The 23,701-nt window shown below is 35.8% G+C and overlaps 1 protein-coding gene across 10 annotated transcripts in view; it reads left to right on the top strand.

Annotated features, from left to right (window-relative positions):
• The window catches only part of TUT4 (terminal uridylyl transferase 4), a 150,490-nt gene that overhangs the window by 91,546 nt on the left and 35,243 nt on the right, over window positions 1-23,701 (top strand). For all 10 annotated transcript variants that reach the window (XM_075556100.1, XM_075556073.1, XM_075556090.1 and 7 more), the window contains 8 exons: window positions 5,502-5,676; window positions 7,561-8,258; window positions 10,316-10,466; window positions 14,577-14,663; window positions 18,463-18,566; window positions 21,988-22,045; window positions 22,132-22,235; window positions 23,329-23,418. In XM_075556100.1, coding sequence (XP_075412215.1) covers window positions 5,502-5,676; window positions 7,561-8,258; window positions 10,316-10,466; window positions 14,577-14,663; window positions 18,463-18,566; window positions 21,988-22,045; window positions 22,132-22,235; window positions 23,329-23,418 — 1,467 coding nt within the window. The remainder of the gene's footprint in view (window positions 1-5,501; window positions 5,677-7,560; window positions 8,259-10,315; window positions 10,467-14,576; window positions 14,664-18,462; window positions 18,567-21,987; window positions 22,046-22,131; window positions 22,236-23,328; window positions 23,419-23,701) is intronic.

Here is a 23,701-nt window from a genome sequence, read left to right as displayed (position 1 = left end):
GAGATTCTCTACTGGATTTTTACCTCATTTGGAAGATAAGTGTGGGTTCAGCATGTCAAGGTATTTAATCTTTTTTTATCTAGACCAGGAAACTTTCTTCAGAGTTGGGCGTCTAATCACAATGCCAGCATATTAAAATTATGTTGCCAGATTGGTGGAGGATGGATGGCTTGATTAATCATTGAAAATGCATTTATTAAGGATCTATTATATGCCAGTCACTATCATCTCACACACACACACACAAGCACACACACACACATATATATACACATACATGTATCCTCTAGAAGTTTATAATGTACTGAAGTAGTCAGAGATGCATGATCACAGAAATGTAAACTTTTCTGAAACTGTGCTCTTACTATATTGGATTATTTAAACATCCCAGTCCAGTGGTTCTCAACCTGTGGGTCACAACCCCTTTAGGGGGGTCAAACGGCCCTTTCACAGGGGTCACCCAATTCATAACAGTGGCAAAATTACAGTTATCAAATAGCAAGGAAAATCATTTTATGGTTGGGGGTCACCACACATGAGGAACTGTATTAAAAGGTCGGGGCATTAGGAAGGTTGAGAACCACTGTCTAGTCCATTTAATCCTCCCTCTTTCCGAGACTACCTCTACTCTCTACACACAATCACTATTTAATCTCAGTTAATGATCTTGCGTGTTAACTACTTCACTAATAAATTGAAGTAATCAGAAGGAGATGTTGTACACTCCTAAAGCCATCAGCCACCATCTGCCTTCACGTGTTCTGCTTTGGTATTTTTTTAGTCATAGAAGAATTTCTTTCTAAAGTAGTTTTCTTGGCTTGTGCATTTAATTGTACCCTCTAACAATGTATTTTTGTCTCTCCTACATTATCTTACCTTTAAATTTTATTGAATCAAGCATGCTTTCATTTCCCTCTCATAACACTACTTCCACTTTTTACTATAATCCTATTCTTTGCTCTTTGTTAGTAAAATTCCTCTAAGAAGCATTATTTATAGCTACTGTTTCCATTTGCTCTCCCTCTGTTCCTCTTAATTCATTTCATTTAAGCTTTGGTCCCCATCAATCTGTTAACGTTTGTCTAATCAAGGTTAAAAGTATCCTCCTCATTTGTAAATCAAGTGTTCTTCCCCCACCCTCAGTATTTTTTTTCCCAACTTACCAGCATCATTTGTCAATTGATTATTACTCACCCTCAAAATTTTCTTCACTGGATTTCCGGGACAGCACAACTTTGGTTTGCATATCATCCTACTAGTTGTTTCCTCTCAATCTCCTTCGCTGGTTCCTCTTTGTCTCTTCAGGTTCTTAATTCTTAATATTGGAGTGTCCCGTTTATTCCTTGATCTCCATTATCATTTATACCTACATGCACTCCATTGATAGTCCCCATTCAATCATATATCTGTATGCTAATCATTGCCTTTGAGTCAAGTCCTGCTGTTAGCAACCCTGTCAAATGAAAAAAACAAAGTGCCACCAAGTCCATTCCAACTCAGTAATTCCACAGAAGACAGAGTAGAATTTGTTCCCTTTAGGTGTTTGAGGGAGCTAATGGGTTAAACATAGTGCCTCTAATTGCAAGGTCAGCATTTTGAACCCACTAGGTGGTCTGCTGGGGAGAATTGACGCTTTCTGTTTCTGCAAAGATTTACAGTCTCAGAAACTTATGGACATTTCTGCTCTGCTCAATAGGTTTTCTGAGTTGGAATAGCTTTGATGGCAGTGAGTAAATTTTATACTGTTCTCCTAAGGAGTGACTGCTAGTTTCCAGCCGTTAACCTTGGAGTCAACACAACTTGTAACCTTGCATGCTACCAGGACACCTCTAGGTCCCTTTTGGATAGAGTAAATCTTTTTAAAAAAATTTTTTTAAATTGTTACACCAAGAACTTCAATCATAGCTTCATTATCATTTATGCTTTAACAAAACTAATTTGGGTACACTGGCTACTTAACAATATTTTTGAATTTCTACCACCAGTATTTAAAAAAATTCATTAAATACTTTTATGGGGTACTATAACATCTCATCACAATCTATCATTCATCCATTGTGTCAAGCACATTTGTACATATGCTGCTATCATCGTTTTCTTTTTTAAAAAAATTCTTTTGTTGGGGGCTCTTACATCTCTTATCACAATCCATACATTCCTCCAGTGTGTCAAGCACATTTGCCCATATGCTGCCATCATCATTTTCAAAGCATTCTCTTCCCACTTGAGTCCCTGATATCAGCTCCCATTTATCATCATCTTTTTCCAAGCATTTTCTTTCTTCTGGAGACCTTGATATTAGCTCCTCATTTTCCTCCCTTCCTCCCCTTCCCTCCATCCCTTATTAATTCTTGATAAGTTATAGATTATTATTTTCATATCTTACATTGTCCTCTGTCGCCTTTCACCCACTTTTCTGTTGTTTGCCCCCCTGGGAGGGGGTTGTATGTTGATCCTTGTGATTGATTTCCCCCTTCCTCCAACCACCTTACCCTTATCTTCCTGGTATCTCTATTCTCATTGTTGGCCCTGAGGGGTTTATCTATCCTGGATTCCCTGTTTTGCAGACTCTTATCTGTAACAGTGTGCATGTTCTGGTCCAGCAGGATTTATAAGATAGAATTAGGGTCATTCTAGTGGGGGAAAGGAAGCATTAAAGAACTAGAGGAAAGTTGTGTGTTTCTTCTGTGCTATACTGCACCCCGACTGACTCATCTCTTCCTTGTGACCCTTCTGTGAGGGGATTTCCAATTGTCTACAGAGATGGGCTTTGGGTCTCCTCTCCAGACAATTCCCCACCCCCCATTCACATTGGGTATGATTTTGTTCTGGGTCTTAGATGCCTGATACCTGATCCCATCGACACCTCATAATCACACAGGTTGGTATCCTTCTTCTATGTGGGCTTTGTTGCTTCTCAGCTAGATGGTCACTTGTTTATCTTCAAGCCTTTAAAACCCAGACACTATATCTTTTGATAGCTGGGCACCATCAGCTTTCTTCACATGTGCTTATGCTCCCATTTTGTCTTCAGCAGTTGTGTTGGGATGGTGAACATCACGGAATCCCGGATTTTTAGAATAAAGTGTTCTTGTGTTGAGGGAGTACTTGAGTTGAGGCCCAATGTCCAACTGATATAAGTACATAATCTATTCCCCTCTCATTATATATAAATATATTTACATATGTACATGTCTATATTTTGACCTCAAAAAAATGTCTGTTGCCTCTTGGTTCTTTCCTCTATTTCCTTTTACTTTCCTCTTGCCCCACCATCATGTTCGTCCTTCATTCAGGTTTAGTAATTCCTTGCTGCTACATTGCCCTTGATTAAGCCCTACTAGATATCCTACACCCTTCCCTCCATTGACTTTAGTTCACTGTTCCCTTGTCAGAGTAAATCTTTATAGGAGCAGGGAACAGACAGCTTTAGCTTTTGTTTGTATGCTTCCAAATTTAAATTTCCAGCCTGACCCCTTTCCTGAACTTTAATTTTACATCCAGTGGCTTTATTTAATGATTCTAATTACCTTCTCAGAGTTGTCTTAAGTTTTAACAAGTCCAAAACGGATTTCCGATCTTCCCCTCAGACTTGTCCCCTTGTAGTTTGTCCATCTCATCTGATGGCATTCCAGACTTTTCAGTTGGTCAGCCAAACAGTGGAGTCATGCTTTATTCCTCTTCCTTTGTGCACTCCGTAATTTGTTTGTTAGAAAACCATGTCAGTTCTGCTTCAAAATATTCTATCATTTGACCGACTCATAGTATGTTGACTGCTATTATTCTGGCCCTACCTAACATCATTACTGGCTTGGATTAAAATCATAGCCTCCTAACTAATTTTCCTGTATCTACCCCAAAATAGTAATCAGGATGTTTTTTTAACTTAGATCATATTTCCCCCACCCCAAACCCCAACAAAAAACTCCTCTTGATTTAGAATAAGAACTAAAGGGTTCTATACAAGTGTTAGTTCTTTGTTTAACCTGTGCTAATACTCTTTTACCACAACTGTGCTTGCTTGCTTATTTTTTCTTTTAAAATGCTAGCTACAGTTTTACCTTAGTACCTTTGCTCTGCCTCTTCCCTGTTCCTGGAACAAATTTTCCTCCTTTTCAAAAATGTGCTCAACTTACACCTTCTTAAAAAGGTGGTTCCTGACTACCCTCTCTTTAAAAAAACGTTGTAATCCTAAATTCTCACACTCCTAGTTCCTTTAATTATATTAATATTTTTTCTTTTTTCATATTACTTACATTAATTATTAAATGTTTACTTCTTCCTCTACAAAGTGAGCTCTGTGAGGTCGTGGGGATATAATTTTTTCCTAGTAATGTCTCTCACGTTCCTAGAACACTGCCTGGTATACAGCTGGTACTCAATAAGTAGTTGTAGAATTGAATGAAACAATGTTTATGCCTTTAGATTACCTAGTGGTTACTTCCATCGATCTTCATTTAGCTAATTCCTTCACAAGTTTTGTGTTAACTCCTCTGTGAAGATCCCTCTAATTCAGAGGCCCATTTTCACTTACAACCTTTATTGTGATTGTTAACTTGTTCCTCCACAGTCTAGAAAGTGGGGCTTCGACATTTTTAGTGGTAGTGTAGTATAGTAATTAACATGAACCAAGTGGTGTTGGGGCAGATCTTTATCCTTTAATACTTTATAAAATTGTTAGATTTAAACCACACATGACTGATAATAGACTAATATTTTATTGTTAGGTCCCATCCCCCCCCAAAAAAATTGTTAGCTCTCAGTATTATTTAGTGTCCCCAGCACCTAGCACAATACTAGTAACAGAAATTTTATATAAATTTTTGCTGAATGAAGGAATTAGTTTTTGAAAGCTCCTGGATTATCTTTTTAAAATAGTTACTATAAGGGAGCACTGTCATAGTTTCTTCATGCAGTGATTTTCAATCTTGATTCCACATATGAATCACTTAGGTAGCTTTAAAGATTTTCAGTGCCCAGGAGTTAAAACTAAGAATTATATTAATGCCATTGAGTTGGTTTTGACTCAGAGTGGTGCTATAGGTCAGAAGAACTGCTCATAGGATTTTGAGGGCTCTAAACCTTTATGGAAACGAATAACGACATCCTTCCCCACAGAGTGGCTGGTGGGTTGCAACCACTGATGTTTGAGTTAGCAGTTAAGTCTTTAACCGGCTTTGTGCTACCTGAGTTCCTTCACCAAGGAGATGCCCCATGTCCGTTAATTCAGAATCTTGGGAGGTAAAGGTAGTGAGATAGTAGTGAATTTTAAAACTCTCCAGATGATTTCTTATGTGAAACTAAGGTTCAGAATCACTTATGTGGAAATATTCTAGAATTCAAGAAGTCAGTAACCTGGGGCTCTTTTTCCAGCTCTGCCACAAACGTACTGCCTTTTAGCAATCATTTCCCCCTATTTCTTAGTTTTGAGCATTGTATACAACATAAATTTGTTCTATAGTTTTATGAAGCTTAAATGAAAAGTATTTTTTCTTTTCTAGTCTCCTTTAACCTTGGAAACACCAAATCAGGTATCCCTGGGACAGTTATGGTTCGAGCTACTAAAATTTTACACACTGGAGTTTGCTTTGGAGGAATATGTCATCTGTGTACGGATAAAAGATATCTTAACAAGAGAGAACAAAAACTGGCCTAAACGGCGAATCGCCATTGAAGGTGAGAAGAGTGTTATGTTTCATTTGGAGACTATTTTTGAGTGCCTACTTCTTCCCTGTTTTTGATACAATATTATAAATCCCTGCCTTCATAACACTGATTGTACTAAAATGTTTTTGTAAGGTACCCTTTGTACACTAGAACCCCACACTGCCCGGCCCCGTGCCACCCTCGGTCTTTGCTGTTTGGACTCGTTGTTGTAGCCGGTGTGTCCGTCCGTCTCCCTCTCTCGTGGACGCTCTGTGTTACAAGGCAGGGTCTTCTTCAGGGACTGACTCTTCCCAATAACCTGTCCAACGATGTGAGATGAGTCACGCCATCCCTCCTTTGGCGTTTTCTGGCTCTCCTTTTCTCAATATCGATGGACTCATTCTTCTAGCTGTCCATTGTGTATTTAATTTACTGTTTGCCAACACCGTCATTGAAAGACCTCAGATACTTAATGTCCATTGTCCACAGATATATGGGGTGATTGAAAATATCAGGATTTAGGGCTGGTATACCTCAAACAGATGGCTTCAAAATGAAATTTTTGCTGTTCAACACTAAGTTATATATATTTTAGAGTCTTAAAATACCTTAATAGTTTTATAGGATTAATACTTATTTAAAGGCCTCTAAGTCTGTAAGTAGGTTGGGTCTTTCCATAACTCTATTTTTAATTATGAAAATTTAAAAACAGGAAGATAAAACAGCATAATACTATGAGAAATTTTAAAATAAACTTATAATATTATGTTAAAGTACAATGTTAGTATCTATCTTGAGATTATCTTTCTTAATTATATCATCTGTTAAATGTGACTGAGCTAAAGAAATAAAGATCAATTGATTCATGGTTGACAAAGAAGTTTCTATATCAAATCCAAGTCCATTAGGATAATTGGAGAAACTGAAATTAGTAGAAAACTTGCTAAATATATCATCAAAAATTTAAATTCCACAGCATTTCACCAATGTTTTATAGATAGTAAATTTAATTTGTCATTCACTGTAGTCTAGCCTGTGTATTGTTCTGCATCCTCACTCCTTCTCTGTTGTTGAATTTGGCAACAATCTCAGACATGCACTCAAAACATGTGCTCACATCTTGTTCTCTCTCACATAAAGTAATAATTGAGCTCTGAAGTCTCCATTTATAATTCCTTCTCTTATTTTTAATTTTTCTTCTTTGAGAAGCTACAAGGCCAGGAAAAGCATGTTAAAGTCTAGATGTGTAGATAGCAGCCAACAGTAACTCATGCCCCAGCGTTAGCAGTTATAGCCACAGACTAGGCTCACTGACAGTCAGTGCCGGCTCATAGCGACCCCTGCGGCTTTCTGAGACTGTAACTTTTTACAGGAGTAGAAAACCCAGTGTTTCTCCCTCAGAGCTGCTGGTGGTTTCAAACTGCCAATGACACAGGGTTTAGTAATCCTCTTACTTAATGATAATTAGTTATGAAAGCCGTGATTTTTGCTCTTGGGATGATAATTTTTTTCCTAGGCCATTTATATTAGAAAGTTTATTGATCCAAATTCTACAAACATTTTCAGAATTCTGTCATAAATTATTAATTCTGAGAATGTAATTGATTATAGCAAACCTTTACAGTCTAGCTTTTGTAGACTGTGGATCAAATGTAATTTTTGGTTAAACTTTCACTTCCTAAGGCATCTTTTTTTTTTTTTGTCTCCTTCCCACCGTTTCTCCTTTTTTAATTTTCTGGGAATTGTTGTATTCTCTACTCGGTTTGCAGCCATCTTTAGTGAGAGGATAGGTTAGAAAATCATTGGGAAAGTATACACTTTACCGATTGTCTGGTATTTATGAGTTATTTGCATAAACTTGGAATTACATTTTACTGGTAGAGACTAAACTTCTGACCATTTCTCCTTTACTAGATCCCTTTTCAGTCAAGAGGAATGTTGCACGCAGCTTAAACAGCCAGCTTGTTTTTGAATATGTTGTGGAAAGGTTCAGGGCAGCTTATCGCTATTTTGCCTGTCCTCAGAGGAAAGGTGGAAATAAGTCTACAGTGGACTCGAAGAAAAAAGAAAAGGGGAAAACAAACAATAAGAAGCCTGTGAAGTCTGACGTGACAGCCAACTGTTGCATTTTGCTTGGAGAAAGCACAGAAAAAATAAATGCACAAAGAGATCAACCTGATACACACGATGAAGTGCACTGTACATCACAGAGCTGTATTACTGGCAATGGTGATTTGCTGGCAAATGAACTAAATTTGCCTGAACATGGACAGGAATCTTCATCTCTCATTACCAATGAAGGAAGTCAATTAGACCCCAAATCAATTAAGAAACAAGGTGATCTAGCGCCTTCAGACACTTGTTTAAAAAAGGCGCTCAATCAGTGTGACTGTACTAAATATAAGCCCCCTGACTCATGTGAATCTGCCAATGCTGACTGCAGGTCAGATTTAGAAACCGAGAGTTCACATCAGATTGTGTGCACTGACGTGTCTGCTACCTCTTTCAACTGCAAAGCCACAGAAGATGCTTCTGACAATAATGATGAAAATCGCCCCACCCAGGAGTTATATTATTATGTGTTTGATAAGTTTATTTTAACCTCTGGCAAGGTAAGATTCAGTTTGTAAATAATTTATAAGAGTACATTCAGCAATGTAAAAATAGTTTCTTTGGTGATTGAAGCTTCTTTGGTTTTGGAAGTTTCAATAAGTGTTTGGCTTTTACTTTTTTGCATATTTACCATTTAAAAATGCTTATATATAAAGTCCCCAAACATTTCAGCACTTTATTAGTATTATTCTTCTGTATTACCATATAACTCTATTATTAATAGTTTCATACAGAAAATAATTCTTAAGCTCATTTATTAAAATTAATAAATTTTACAAAGGGAACAAAATTATGACTTCAAGAAGTTTATGGAAAGTAGATACTGAAATTTTCTCATAAACTTTTTGAACCCCCCTGTATTTTAAATTTTTCTTATTTTTTTATAATGAAGATAATGATTTTTCTCCAAAAAGGAAATGTAAAATTTGTCATTCTAATAATACTCTGTTTTGACTAATTTTTTAGAAGGCATAAACATATGTAAAATTGCTGAGGGAGAAGTAAGATCAGGAACCAAAATCAGAAAGAGTTAGGATTCTGGCTCTGCGATGACTTTTCTCAGGATTTTGGCATATCCCTTATAATTTGTAGCAGTTCTAACTATACCTTTACTTGGGATTGTCTGAAACTTAATTTTAAAAATTGTGTTAAAGAAAATACTCCAGTGAATTGAAAACAAGCAACAAAGTTTTGTTAACAAAAGAAAAATTTGGCTAATTTATATTGCTTTTAAGTTGAGCACCTGGAAATTCAATGATCCATGAAAGTCTTTATTCAACAAATACTTAATGGAATACTTGAAATACACCTAAATTTCACAAGTATTCAATGATCAGAATCCAGAATTTAAAAATTATTTATAAACCAAGTAGAATATTAGAATCACTGTTCTTATTCGCATGGTTTAAAACTTTTAACCTCTTATTAAAAAGTACTTTTCCCTTCTGTATAAGAATACATCTGTAACATTCAGTTTGCAGTATTTGTGAAAGATGGACTATTGAAAGAATGAATAAGATGGCAGATCTGTAGATTATATAATTGATTATTTTATACTTTTCTATATTAGAAATTGTGTTTAGAATATTCTCTCAAGTTTTATTTCTAGTCATTTAGTCAACATGGTTTAAAATATTTTTATATCTATGATTTTAAAATTTTCTTTGAACAGCTGATAGAAATGTTTACAGTAGTGTTACTTAGCCTACAGTACAGGATTTTCATCAGTAGAGGTTTCTGTATAGAAATTGAGATAATACATGGCTGGGTAAATGAGCATGTTGATGTTGGAGAAGAGGCTAACTTTAAGGTCTAGGCCTATTACAATAAAGAGTATAACAGTAGTCTACAACAATGTATTTTTACTAGGTAAGTTACATTTTTACTTGGGATAATTTTTAGCCATTTGTTTAGTGTTCATTAATATATATTGCAAATGGTACTATGGCATTTGGAGTGTACTTTGTGGCTATTCATAAGAATTATTACATGAAACCAAGTTGGTGATGTAGAGGTTAGTCCCATAGTTTGACCTCTTCTGTGTCATGTGAAAATAATACATTGAACCAGCCAATCAAGCTGGACTTTGGTAACTGATTGACTCAAAGTAGAAGATGTTTAGGGTGAAATGAAAGACATCATTTGAAATTCCTTTTTTTCCTTGAAATTTCTTTATAAATTATTTTGTTATATTTCAGTAAATTACAATGCTTGTAATTCCCTTTTACTTTAGCTGACTAGTTAATATAGTATTTAGGATCTTCTCAAGCTGTGCTTATTATTAGCTCACTCTCCTGGTATTTCCAGTACTTTAAATCATAGGTAAATTTTATCTTAGTTTCATTTTGTATGGAAGAGAGTTTAAAGTGTCTGACTAAAAGAGATTTATTATATTTGACTCTATATTTCATTAACATGCTTTCCTTAACTTCTGAAAGTATAGACTATCAACTGAATTAGACAAAAGATTCTTTGAACATGCTTTATCATAATGAATTGCCTCAAATGATTAGTTTTATTTTTTATAAATGAAGACTTTTTTTAAACCTTTATATAGCCGCCAACCATAGTATGCAGCATCTGCAAAAAGGATGGTCATTCAAAAAATGATTGCCCAGAGGATTTCAGGAAAATTGATCTAAAACCTCTTCCGCCAATGACAAACCGATTTCGGGAAATACTTGATTTAGTATGTAAGAGATGTTTTGGTAAGTTTTTTTAAATTACTAAAACTAATTAGATTACATTCTTAGATTTACTTATTTTCTAATTTTAAAATAATTTGCTTATATTTCCGTTTGTTAGACATTTTTGCAAAATATGTAGAGACTCAATCATAGATTATTTATTAAAGCCTACAGTGTACAGGGGCTTGTGGTAAATACCAGAGAGTCTGTCCCTGGGTTGATTTTCACTCACGGTGACCCAGTGGATGCAGGGTAGGACTGTGCTCATGGGTTTCTATAGCTGATATTTCTGAAGTCAAATCCCAGGTCTTTGTTCCAAGGTGTGTCTAGGTAGTCTTAAACATTTATTTTTTTTGGCTAGCAGCCAAATGTGTTAGCGGTTTGTAGTGCCACAGTATCCACATGTATTGATTTGAAAAACTTAAAACTCATTAAGATGGTCACTAATTTCCAACTGAAACTAATTTAAAATGAAATAAAATTTAAAATTAAGTTGTTCTGCCACTATTAGTTGCATATAAAGTTCTTAGTAGCTAGATGTGATTAATGGCTCCTATACTAGACAGAACAGATAATGTAGTATTATTATCATTGCAGTGTTCTGAGATATCACTGTTCTAGACGGATATACAAGACATAGGTGTAAAATGCTGTAATTGAAAACAGAATGTCTTACATGCTGACAGTAGTAAATGTAATACCGTATAAACAGCTTTATCTGAGATGGATCACAACAATTGTAATTATGGTGTGGCATTTGAAAGAGACTTTGAACTGCATATTTTTATATAAAATGTTGCAAGTAAAAGCATCCAGCTGACACCAACTCTTAGTGACCCTGCAGGACAGAGCAGAACCACTCCTGTAGGTTTCTCTGGCTGTTACTTTTCATAGTGGTAGAAAGCCTCGTATTTCTCCCTTGGAGCAATTTGTGGTTTCGAACTACTGACCTCATGATTCGCAACCCAATGTGTTACCCATTATATCAGGGCTTCTAGTAAAAACATACAATGCTTACTTTGGGGGAATAATTGCTTTATACGCTACTTTATAAAAAGGGTAATAGTGGAAGAGAAAATTTAAAGATCCATGAAAGTCTTTTTTCAACAAATACTTAATGGAATACTTGAAATACACCTAAATTTCACAAGTATTTATGAATTACTTCTGTCCCAGATTAAGATAACATTTCTACTGCCATCCATTATATCTATTGTCTCGTAACCTTTTCCTTCTATACATCCTGGGAGGAAAATTAAGAGTTTTTTTTGTAAATAAAACCACATCACATGTATTATTTTGGGGCCTGGCTTCTTTCACTCAGCATTGTATTTAAATTAATGCAAAATGTTCCTTTCAATAGTTCATTCCTTTTTATTGCTGAGTAGTATTACATTCCATTGGTAACCACAATGTGTTTAAGCACTTGTTGATGAATATGGGTTATTTACAAATTTGAATTGCCAACAAATCTGCTAAACAATTTTGTGTACAAGCCTGAGCATGAACATGCATGTTTCCATTACTCGTGGTTAAAAATCTAGGTGTGTGGGACCTGGGTCATGCCACAGTTACTCTTTTGGTAGCATTTTTTGAGATACTTTTCTAGATTTGTTTTTATTTAATCAGTCATTTATCTCAGTACATGCACTTATGGATATTTATACTTTGGATTTTAATCCAGTATTACTTTGTTTTGTTGCTTAAATTATTCCAACTTTGGCCCTAGGGAGCTTTTTAGTTCACTCTTAAGTCTCTAACATACTCTCATAAATGTATTGTTGTTGATTTAGCAATTTCTTACTTTCTGGCACTGTAAATGATCTATGGTCTTCTCACATCCTTCCTTCCCTGATCCTAGAATCATTTATTTCTCTAAGGAGCCCTAGTCCTTTTTATTGGAGAATGGTATTAGAAATCAATGCTTAAGTGCTTGGCGTTCTTGCTACTGTAGGAGTATGGTTGCTACTAGTCCCTTTCAGCTGACAGACTAAGAAAATATGAACTCACTGCCATCAAGTTGATTCTGACTCATAGCAACCCTGTGGGACAGAATCTGCCCCTGTGTGTTTCTGAGACTGTAACTCTGTTCCATGGAGTGACTGGTGGTTTCCAACTGCTGACCTTGGGGTTAGCAGCCCAATACAAAACCAACTACACTACCAGGGCTCCTTAGAAAATATAGACTAGCCCCTGTAAATACAGGCAGTCCCTGGGTTATGAGCATCCAATTAATATATCTCATAGTTAGAAGCCTGCTATATCAAAAGTTTAGGTATACATAATGGCTTGTGGTAACAGATGGGCACTACTTTGCAATGCACATCAAAATTTTATTATTACTATGTCACGTTAAAGGTGTTTTAGTGTGTCCTGAAGAGTTTAATGTTTTTTGTACCTTAAAAGGTATACTAAGACATCATTATTTCACTGATGTTAGATATGAACCATATCTAACTGTTCTTACTTTGTACAAATTTAACTTAAAGATTAGGTGTGAAATTTATTTGTAATCAGGGGACTGTATATGCACTTAACTATAACTATTTATATGTGTAATTATCTGTAGTTACATTAACCTAACCATAGTTTATATTGATTTCTTCAACACTTAGCATATTACCATATGGGTTATTTTAGCTTTTCTCCCTGCTAATGTATAAACTCCCATTCTAATAATAATAAACCTGGGTCACACCATCTCTGAACGTAGCTGCTTCATTCTAGCATGCAGTATCAGAACTGGTAACATGTATCTCAAGGGAAACAACTTTTATCAACTAGAGTTTAGTGCAGTGGCTTTTTGCCTTTACTCTTCTTGACATCATTCCTATCCAAAGTTACTTTAGGAGGACATCTTTTCCCCTTCTTCTTTGAGCAAAGTTATTTCTTATATTTGTAATAGTAAGATCCTGTTATGACAGTCTATATTCCATTCTAGGATCCTCAAACTCATTCCTTTTTTTAAAAAATCTACATACCTTAAGGCAGTGGTTCACACTCTTGTTAATGCCGTGACCCTTTCATACAGTTCATGTTGTGATGACCCTCCAACCATAAAATTATTTTTGTTGCTACTTCATAACTGTAATTTTGCTACTGTTATGAATCGGATGACCCCTGTGAAATAGTTGTTCGACCCTCAAAGGGGTCACATCCCACAGGTTGAAAACTGCTGCCTTAAGGTTCTTCCTTTTGCACTCACAGTTATATGAATTTTGATAGGGGCATGATGTCGTGTTTCCACTAATACAATATCATCCCCAAATAGGTTTCTTTTCTTTTAAAAATCCCTATGCTTCATTTATTTAGCATTCCCTCCTTCTGCCTTGAGCCCCTGGCAAATACTGATCCCATATTTGTTTTTCTAAAGCAGTGGTTCTCAACCTTCCTAATGCCGTGACCCTTTAATACAGTCCTTCATGTTCTGGTGACCCCAACCATAAAATTAGTTTTGGTTGCTACTTTGTAACTGTAATTTTCCAACTGTTATAAATTGTAATGTAAATATCTGATATGCAGGATGTATTTTCATTGTTACAAATTGAACATAATTAAACAGTGATTAATCACAAAGCAATACGTAATTATATATTGTGAAATATTTAGGTATGTGTTTTCCAATGGTCTTCGGCGACCCCTGTGAAATTGTCATTCAACCCCCAAAGGGGTTGCAACCCACAGGTTGAGAATCAGCTGTCTAAAGGGTAAATATTAATTACAGCACATTCCTGGTAAATTACTGCTTTGTTCCCATATGTGAATCTTGACTAGGCATTTGAGGGAAGTGTAAGACTTGAATAGGCCAGGGGGGCAGTAAAAAATATGAGTATTATAGTCTTAACAGGAGAAATAAACCATCAAAAATTTCTAATGTCAAAATAAAGCAATTGAAGATTGTTTGAAGAAATGTATGTTGATTTTCGTAGAAAAATAATAACGTAAAATACACGTAGTTACTTACAAATTATTTTGTGTGCTGTTCCTCCTCCTTTCCCATTAACTTTCATGGTCTTAAAGTCAGAGAATTCAACAGTGAAAAGCTGTAAGTATATATTTTCGGGTGAAAAATTGAGGATGCTTTTGCATTCTATTTTTCTTACTCTTTTTATTTTTCTCCTTTTTGCTTAGATGAGTTATCACCACCTTTCTCTGAACAACACAACAGGGAGCAAATTTTAATTGGTTTGGAAAAGTTTATTCAAAAAGAATATGATGGTATGTCATAGGTTAAACATTTCTTGATATGGTTATTATAATCCCCTCGTGTTTTACTTAGATATTTAAAAATATGTTAATTAAATATCATGTGCTAGCTACTATTCTAGTTGCTAGACATACTGTGCTAATTATAGAGTTGAAACTTGTTCACATGAAGTTTACAATTCAAAGTGAAAGACATTTGACTTGTATATGTACATATAATATGATGTCAGGAAATAATAAATGCGTTCAATAAAAGTATAAGAGGACAGAGTGATGACATGTTGGTTAGGTGTCTTTGAGAAGGTTACATGTGAGCAGAGCCCAGAATGACTAATAGAGCAAGTTACCTGACTAGCCAATGGAAGAAGATTCTAGTGAGAAAGAATAGCAGTGATAAAGACTCCAAAACTAGATTATCCTTGCTATATTTTAAGAACATCAGAAGTTCAAAATGACTGGAGTGGTGTGATCAAGGTAAAGAGTAGTAGAAAGATGAGATCAGAGAGGTTTAGATTGGACCATTACACAATGGTAGCTGAGCTTTGGGTTTTTTTGGCATGCCCAACAAGAGAGTTTTTGAAGGTTTTTTTTCAGATAAGTGAGAAAAAAGTATAGTGACTAGATATTTTATAAAAGGATAAAACAGTTGGTTTATAACTGGAATAAATTTCTATTTAGAGAGGTTATTTATTAGGTGTTAAAACATATGTAAAATAATATATTTATTAGTGTATTGAAGGAGGTACACCACCACCACCCCCCAGTCGGAATTGTGGTGGGTGGAGCAGAGCTTTCGTAGGGCAGCTTTCCATCCGGGCAAGCGTCGAGCAACCATGCTCTGAGTAAGCGCGCCCAGGGCCATCCATCACCTGGGAAGGTTCTCTCTGGTTGCTGAATTTTTTTGTAAAAGCAGTTTCGCTAGAACCTTGTTTATTATGATGGTCGATTTAAGAGAACAGCTTGCAGCTGTGGAAATTTTGTTTCTTGCTTGGGGAAAACGCAGCAGAAGCTCTTGTGATGTTGAACACAGTTTACAATGACAGTATTATGGACAAAACTCAAATGTATAAGTGGTTTGTTTTCATCTTTCAAGAAAGGTGAAGTATTGATTGATGACAAACCTCATTCTAGACATCTGCCAACTTCCCAAGCGGAAGAAAATGTCAACTCCTAATGCATTTGGAGTTTATTCCACCAAGTCAGACTGTTATCAAGCTTTCTATTTAGAGGTTATGAAAAGATTGTATAACAGTGTGCAACCAAAGAAGCCTGATTTGTGGCAAATGAGGGACTGGTTTTGCCTTCATGTCAATGTACCTGCTCACACAGCCACGTCAGTGTTCCAGTTTTTGGCAAAAAATAGCATGCCTCTCTTGCTCCACACATCTGACTCACTTGACCTTGCTCTGTGCAACTTCTTTTTGTGTCCACAAATGAAGATGACATAGGAGAGGTAAAGAAAAAAACGAGGGAGGTGCTGTCAGCACCAAACAGATGAGTTTGAAAAATGCTTCCAAGAATGGAATCGCAGATTTGACAAATTTTTTTTGACAAATGTTTTAAGTGTAATGAAAAGTACATTGAAGATGATATGGTTGTTTTGTAAAAAAAAAATTAAACACATAGCTTTGACAAAAAAATGCATGTTAACAATTCTATTTTCCACAAACTTTTTAAAGCCCCTTTGTAGTTTTGACTAATTCAAACTCTTAATTAAACTCAAGATTGCTGTTATGTTTTTTTAAAAATCAGTTTGTTTTGTGCTTCTCTCAGTTTTCATAGAAATTTTAATAGATGTAGAACTGAAATGGGGAGATGCTTAAAATACAGAATGTGTTTTCTAAATGTACAGTTTCCTTGAGAATCCTGTATGATCATGAGGTGTTGATGGGATCAGGTATCAGGGATCAAAGACCCAGAACAAAAAATATCAATGTGAATGAGGGGGAGTGTGGAGAGGAGACCCAAAGCCCATCTGGAGACAATTGGACATCCCCTCACAGAAGGGTCATAAGGAAGAGACAAGCCAGTCTTACCAAAAAAACATACAACTTTCCTCTAGCTCTTTAATGCTTCCTTCCCTCCACTATCATGATCCCAATTCTACCTTTCAAATTGGCTAGCCCAGAGCATGTACATGGTACAGATAAGAGCTGGAACCATAGGGAATCCAGGACAGATAAATCCCTCAGGACCAACAATGAGAGTAGTGATACCAGGAGGGTAAGGGAAAGGTGGGGGGAAAAGGGGGAACCGATCATAATGATCTACATAAAACCCCCTCCCTGGGGAATGGGCAGCAGAAAAGTGGGTGAAGGGAAACATCATCGGTCAGTGAAAGACATGAAAAAATAATTTATAAATTATCAACAGTTCATAAGGGAGGGTGTGCAAGGGAGCAAGGGAAAAATGAGCTGATGCCAAGGGCTCAAGTAGAAAGAAAATGTTTTGAAAATGATAATGGCAACAAATGTGCTTAACACAATGGGTGTAATATATGTATTGTGGCAAGAGCTGTATGAGCCCCCAATAAAATTATTTAAAAAAATAAAATAAACATGATTTTAAGAGAAAAAAAATAATTCAAGAGAAAAATTCAATCTTTTTAGGCACAACCTAGTTGAGGCTATTGTTGACACTGAGTATAGAAGGATAACTATCATAATTTATGTTAAGTGGCTGGATCACATTTTTAAAAATTGAGGTTGTTGTTGGGTTCCAACTCATAGTGACCCAACAGGCAAAGTAGACTGTCCCCTAGCGTTTCCTTCTGGAAGCAGATCGCCAGGTCTTCCTGAGAACTGCTGGATGGGTTTGGACCACTGGCTCTTTAGTAGCTGAGTGTTTAGCCATTGGGCTGCCAGGGCTGCTAATCACTCATTTTGAGGAAAAATTAATCCTGTGGACCAAGGTGATGTTTGTAAAAGTATTTGAATTATACCCTGAAGGAAGAATTAGTTTATTTCCAAATACTGATCTTAACTATTCAGAGTGATACTGAGACAAAGTAGATTTTAAAAAAAAATCCTTGTTTTGAGTTCGTGCTAACTCAGCCACTTTATAGGACAGATTTCCCCCTATAGAATTTCTAAATTTGTAATCTTTATGAAAGCAGACTGCCTCATTTTTCTCCTGCAGAGTAGTTGGTAGGTTCAAACCACACACTTACTGATTAAGAGCTGAGTGCTTCACCTAAGGAGCACCAGTAGGTGTCCTTAGATTAATTTTAGAGCGAGTTAAGCTGGAAGGGGCAAAAGGACTTGGTGACTGGTTAAATGTGGCTAGTTATGGACACCCTGGCCAAGTTCTGACTTGGGCAACTGAATAGATGATGGATGATACTAGTTACTGCGGACTGAAAAAACAAAACCAGTTACCCTTGAGTCAGTTCTAACTCATGGTGACCGCATTAGTGCATAGTTGAACTGCATTTTGTTGTGAGCAAACTGCAGAGCTTTCCTTTCAAGGTTTCCTTGAGGTGAGTGTGAATCTCCCGATTTCGGTTAGTAGTTGGGTTGTGCAGGGATTCCTGGTAGTTTGGAATGAAGTTGATAAGCTTAGTTTTCGGCATGGATGAATTTATGATACTCGTGGAAAAATGGAAAAGACAGTTGGGTAAACAGGTATAGGAATTTAGATAAAAGTTCTAAACTAAAGATGAGGATTTGGAATTTTCAGAACATCTCCAGTGGTAGGTGCTTTAAACAGAAGAAGTAGACAGAAACATCTCGTGTTAGGCCTTTAGTAAATAATAGAAGACTCCGCTTTCCTACCAATTGTAAGAATTTTGTTTTTCTTTTCCTTCACTTAGAAAAGGCAAGACTGTGCTTATTTGGCTCTTCTAAGAATGGATTTGGATTTCGTGATAGTGATCTAGATATTTGTATGACCCTGGAAGGCCATGAAAGTGCAGAGGTAAGCGCATTTGTAGAGCACCGTGTAAGTGTGTTTTATTCTAATGATAAATCCATTTGCAATTTTTAAAGTAGTGATAAAATACAAAAGGGCTTTAAAAATTCTTGGAAAAATTCATTAACTTTAGTTTCATGAACTTTTTTGAAGCCTCGTTATAGATGGTGTTTTTCTGTGTATCGATATACTAACAACAGCAGTATTTTAAATCTAAAAGCAAGAGGATTGACAGTGTAGAGACATTGTAATATTGGAGTAAGTTTACTGTTTCACCAATTTTATAATATAAAAGCCACATCACTGAGAGTTACAAATGCTTTCTAATGAGTTTTGGAAAAATCAAGGAATATACCAGTGTAGAAGTTTATGCTTCAGTTTGGTGTGTACCTGATCTTGCATATTCCATCTCTCCTTATCTTCTCCATTAGATAATATCATTGTACAACTACAGATACAGGTGGTTATTTGATTTATGTTTTGTGTTCTAAAATGTAACTATCATTTTGGGGTACTCTTTTGGGGACATTTTTCCCGCCATAGCAGCAATGTTATAAATAATAGAGATTTCTTTCTTTCTTTTTTTAATAATAGAGATTTCTAAGATAGCTTTTTAGAAGCTCATTTTGGGTGGGGGAGGGGAGATAACAATTATTGAATCCCCAGTAAAACACTTTTACATACATTCTACAACCACCTTTGAGGTAGGTATTGTTTCCCCATTTTACAGATGAGGAAACTGAGGCTTTCAGAGATAAACTGACTTGCCCACGTTCACACAGCTAGTAAGAGTTGGAGCTGGAATTCGTACCCAGGTCTGTCTGACTGCAGAGCTCAGGCTCTTTCCATTATATCTCACTGCCTCTCTGTAATTTATTTAACCCATAATGTAGCTGAAATAGAGTACTAATAGCACTGTAGAACCTAACCACTACTCTCTGCAACTGAAGAATTTTGAATTACACTGTGAGATGCCAGGAGCAGACCTTCCCCCCGTGCAGTCTGAGCAGTGAGAGTGGGAATGTATGCATTCCTCCGTTGTGAATGAGGCCCCTGCAATGGGACCTTATCCAAGGTCCGGCAAAGAAAAGACCGATTGGACAGGGAAGAAGTGTTCCATATCCCTTAGCAGCAAGTAGAAAAGGAGAGGGTTCTGTGCTCTTGCCCAGTCCTGATTTTTCACATAGTGGCATAGTAAGTTACAAGTTGGGCTGCTAACTGCATGCATGGTCCAAAATCCAAACCCACCAGCTGCTCTGAGGGAGAAAGACAAGGCTTTCTACTCCCATAAAAAGTTGTAATCTCAGAAATCCAAAGGGACAGTTCTCCTCTGCCCTGTAAGGTCGCTATGAATTGGAACAATTTGATGGCTGTGAATGAGTATCTGAAAGTAGAAGATCATTCCTATAAAACCTTTGATAAGCAGAAATAGTATAAAACAAAAAAGTATTTACCATTAATTTATACGGGAAACTTTTTTGAGTGTTTTTACACCAAAAAAAAAAATAACCCACTATTCTGTTGTGTTAGGGTCACTATGGGTTGGAAACTGACTCAATGGTGCATAAGACCCACAAATCGTAGCAAATCACACATAAAACCTAAAATGACACTAATATATACTGCTCAAGTTGAACTTTGAACTGCAAGTTGAACTTTGAACTGCACCGTTCAAGGTATGGTGGCTTCATAATGAGATGCTGAGTATAGAATCCCAGAGAAGGAACTTGACAAGGCCACTCTCGCTGCTTAGGTGTGCATTTCTTCTTTAATAACAACCCCCCCCCATATCCCCCCTGACTTCCCAAAACAAAATGCTGACCAGTAATTTTGCTTTTTGCCTTTTATTATAAAATTTAAAATCTCAGATTTCCTCCAGTTAGCAAAAACGGGCACTAAAGTAGGTCTTTCTATAAAAGTGAAGTGGTGTAAAGCGAACTCTGAAAATGTGGGCAATACCTATATTGGTATTTATGTTTCAAAATTAGGGATTGCTTGCAAGATTGGGGTGAGGGCAAGCTTCTGGCATCCATAGTGGTGTCAGTGTAGCCTCTGTTTTAAAAGAATTTAGCAGATTAGTGTACCTGTGCATTTTTGAAATAGTTCTTTAAAAGGATAGTTTTTAAATAGGAAAGAAAGACTTATCGTGAAGATGGCAGTGTTGTCTGGCAATGCCTTATTTTTGGTTCTGAGAAATTGCTTCTGGTTTGAATTTACGTGCTCTTGAACTGAAAAATTACGAATGTTTTCTTTGTTCTCCTTAACTTTTGCTTAGTGCCACCTACTGGTTAGAGGTGGTCCTTTCTCCATTTTGAAGAGTAAGAATTGAGTTTATATGGTTTTATATTTTTTCTTTGTAAAACTTAGTAATCAGACTTTTAATTACTAAAGGTTTGTATATTATTATCTGTGCCATTTTCATCGGACATTTAAACAATTTTTCATTGTTTTCATAGCTCGTGATTTCCTTTTAGGTTATTCATAAATGAAACCTATAATTTAGTATAAATTATAAGTCCTAAAACTCTCAGGTTAAGCTGCGATGACTTTTGTTCTTTTGTAGCTAAAATGAATATGTTGGGGATATACAAAAGTGATTTTAATAATAACCTTGGGGATTTGAAGTTTACTCTTCAGTTTAACCTGCTAAATTATGTTGACATTATTTTTCCTATTAGATTATGATGATCATTACCATACTAATTCTCTTCCTGTGCTGGTTTTTATAAAGTAATACATTTGCATAGGCTAGAATTTTTCTCAAAAGTTAGGTGTTAGTATAAAAAAGATTATTTTTCTTTTCATTATCAATATGACAATAATAAATAACTCACACATTTCAAGTGCTTACTTTGTGCCAGGCATGCTGCTGAATACTTTATCTCATGTAGTTCTAACAGCTGATTAGGGTAGGAGTTTATTGTGATTCTATAGAAAAGTCATTTGAGGGTTAGGTGGATTAAGGATTTCTTTAGAGGCACATAGCTAGTTACTATATATATACTCGTGTATAAGCCTCTGCTGATATTTGAGTTGGCTTATACTGGAGAATATATGGTAATTCTTAGTTCAAGATTTGAATCCAGTTTTGTCTAAATTTAGAGCCTTCGTTCTTAATTACAGTCATGCTTTGCCTTTACCAAACCCATCTAGTTATATGTTTCTCAAACTTTTAGTGTGCATATGAATTTCTTGGGGATTTTGTTAGGCAGATTATGGTTCATTAGATTGGGGTGGGATCTGAGATGATACAGTTCTTTCAAGTTTCCTGATGATGCTTATATGAATGAAAGCAAGGTGGTAGAGCCTTATAGCTGAAAATTTAAATACTAGTATTCAATGTCTAGATTAAAATATAATTTGAGCAAGGTCAGACTGAATCAGGCAGACTATTTAAAATTAATTTTTAATGTCTTTTGTTTTTTAGAAATTAAATTCTAAGGAAATAATAGAAAATTTGGCAAAAATTCTTAAGAGACACCCAGGTATGAATTTTTAATTATAATTTTAAAAGAAGATGTTTTTAGCTGTGTGAACATTATTTAATTTACCAATTTTGTTTTTTAATTAGGTTTAAGAAATATTTTGCCTATAACTACTGCCAAAGTGCCTATAGTAAAATTTGAACACAGACGAAGTGGGTTAGAAGGTGATATCAGTTTATATAATACATTGGTAAGTTTTTCTTTCTGAATATACCAGGTATGCTTACACTTGTTGTTTTAAGGGTTTACATCTGACTGAGTATACCGTTATGTTTAAAATTACCAAACATAAGTTGTTAGTGATCGTTGAGTCCATCCAATTCTTAGAGACCCTTTGTACAACAAAATGAAACATTGCCTGGTTCTGAGCCCCTCGCTATGTTTGAGCACACTGGCTTAGACTTTCTTGACAAGGGTCTTCCTTTTTTTATGGACCTTGCCTCTACTTACTACCCTCAGTGTCCTTCTCCAGGGACTGGGCCTTCCTGATAACATATCCATATAACACCTCGTACCATCTTTGCTTTTAGTGAGCATTCTGGCTGTCCTTCTGTTCAGATTTGTTTGCTCTGCTGACAGTCAATATGTATTCAATATTTTTTGCCAGCAACATAATTTAAAGACATCAGTTCTTTTTGGGCCTTCCTTATTCATTCATTTTCTAGGTTTCCCCTGCATTTTAAGCAATTGAAAATACCATAGATTGGGTCAGACACACCTTCGTTCTCAAAGTGGCATCTTTGCGTATCACCCTCTGAAGAAGGGGTCTCGTGTGGCAGCTGCGCCTGTTGCAATACGTTGCTTTATTTCTTAACCGCTGCTTCTGAAGTCTTGATTGTGGATCTAAGGAAAACCAAATTCTTGACAACTTCCATCTCTGTTCTGTTTATTATGATATTAACAATTGGTCCAGTTGTGAGGAGTTTTGTTTTCTTTCTGTGGAGGTGTAATCTGTACTGAAGGGTGTAATCTTGGATTTTCATTAGTGTTCAGATCCTCCTCACGTTGAGTACGCACAGGGTTGTGTCAACTATATTGCTTATCTTTTTCTAATCCTGATGCCACGTTCTTGATATATTATTTTCTTAATACCTTCAAATGTGAGTAGTACTAAGAAAAAAAATTAGGCATTTTGGTATTTTCTTCAAATTGAAGATTAGCTTTTGTTTGACTTATTTCCTGGTACTTACATTTATAAATATTCTACTTGGTGTGTATTTTATTTTTTTAACTAACTTTTAAATTTAAATATTAAATGCTTTCAAATATGAATTTTTTTTTAGGCTCAGCATAACACAAGAATGCTAGCTACTTATGCAGCTATTGATCCTAGAGTGCAGTACTTGGGATATACTATGAAAGTATTTGCTAAGGTAATTATAAAAAAGTGTACAATTTGTTTTGTTATATTCATATTAAAGTGAATCATGCTGTTGTAAGATTTGTGAAAAACGTCTCAGTTTTGTGGAAAGGTTTTAAGAAAAAGGGGCCTCAGTGTTAGATGGGTTTAAATATGTGCCAGTTAGAATAAGGTCATTTTTAGCCTTTTCCCTACATGTCAGTATATTAGTAAATTTCTCAGTACAATAATTATGAACTTTCACCCAAGTTAAGACTCTATGGATTTGAAAATGTGGTGTTTAGGTTTAGTGGTAA

The sequence above is a fragment of the Tenrec ecaudatus genome, chromosome 1 (assembly GCF_050624435.1).
Source record: "Tenrec ecaudatus isolate mTenEca1 chromosome 1, mTenEca1.hap1, whole genome shotgun sequence".
Taxonomy (NCBI): domain Eukaryota; kingdom Metazoa; phylum Chordata; class Mammalia; order Afrosoricida; family Tenrecidae; genus Tenrec; species Tenrec ecaudatus.
The sequence above is the reverse complement of the archived record's forward strand: the minus strand, read 5'-3'. Positions and strand labels throughout refer to the sequence as shown.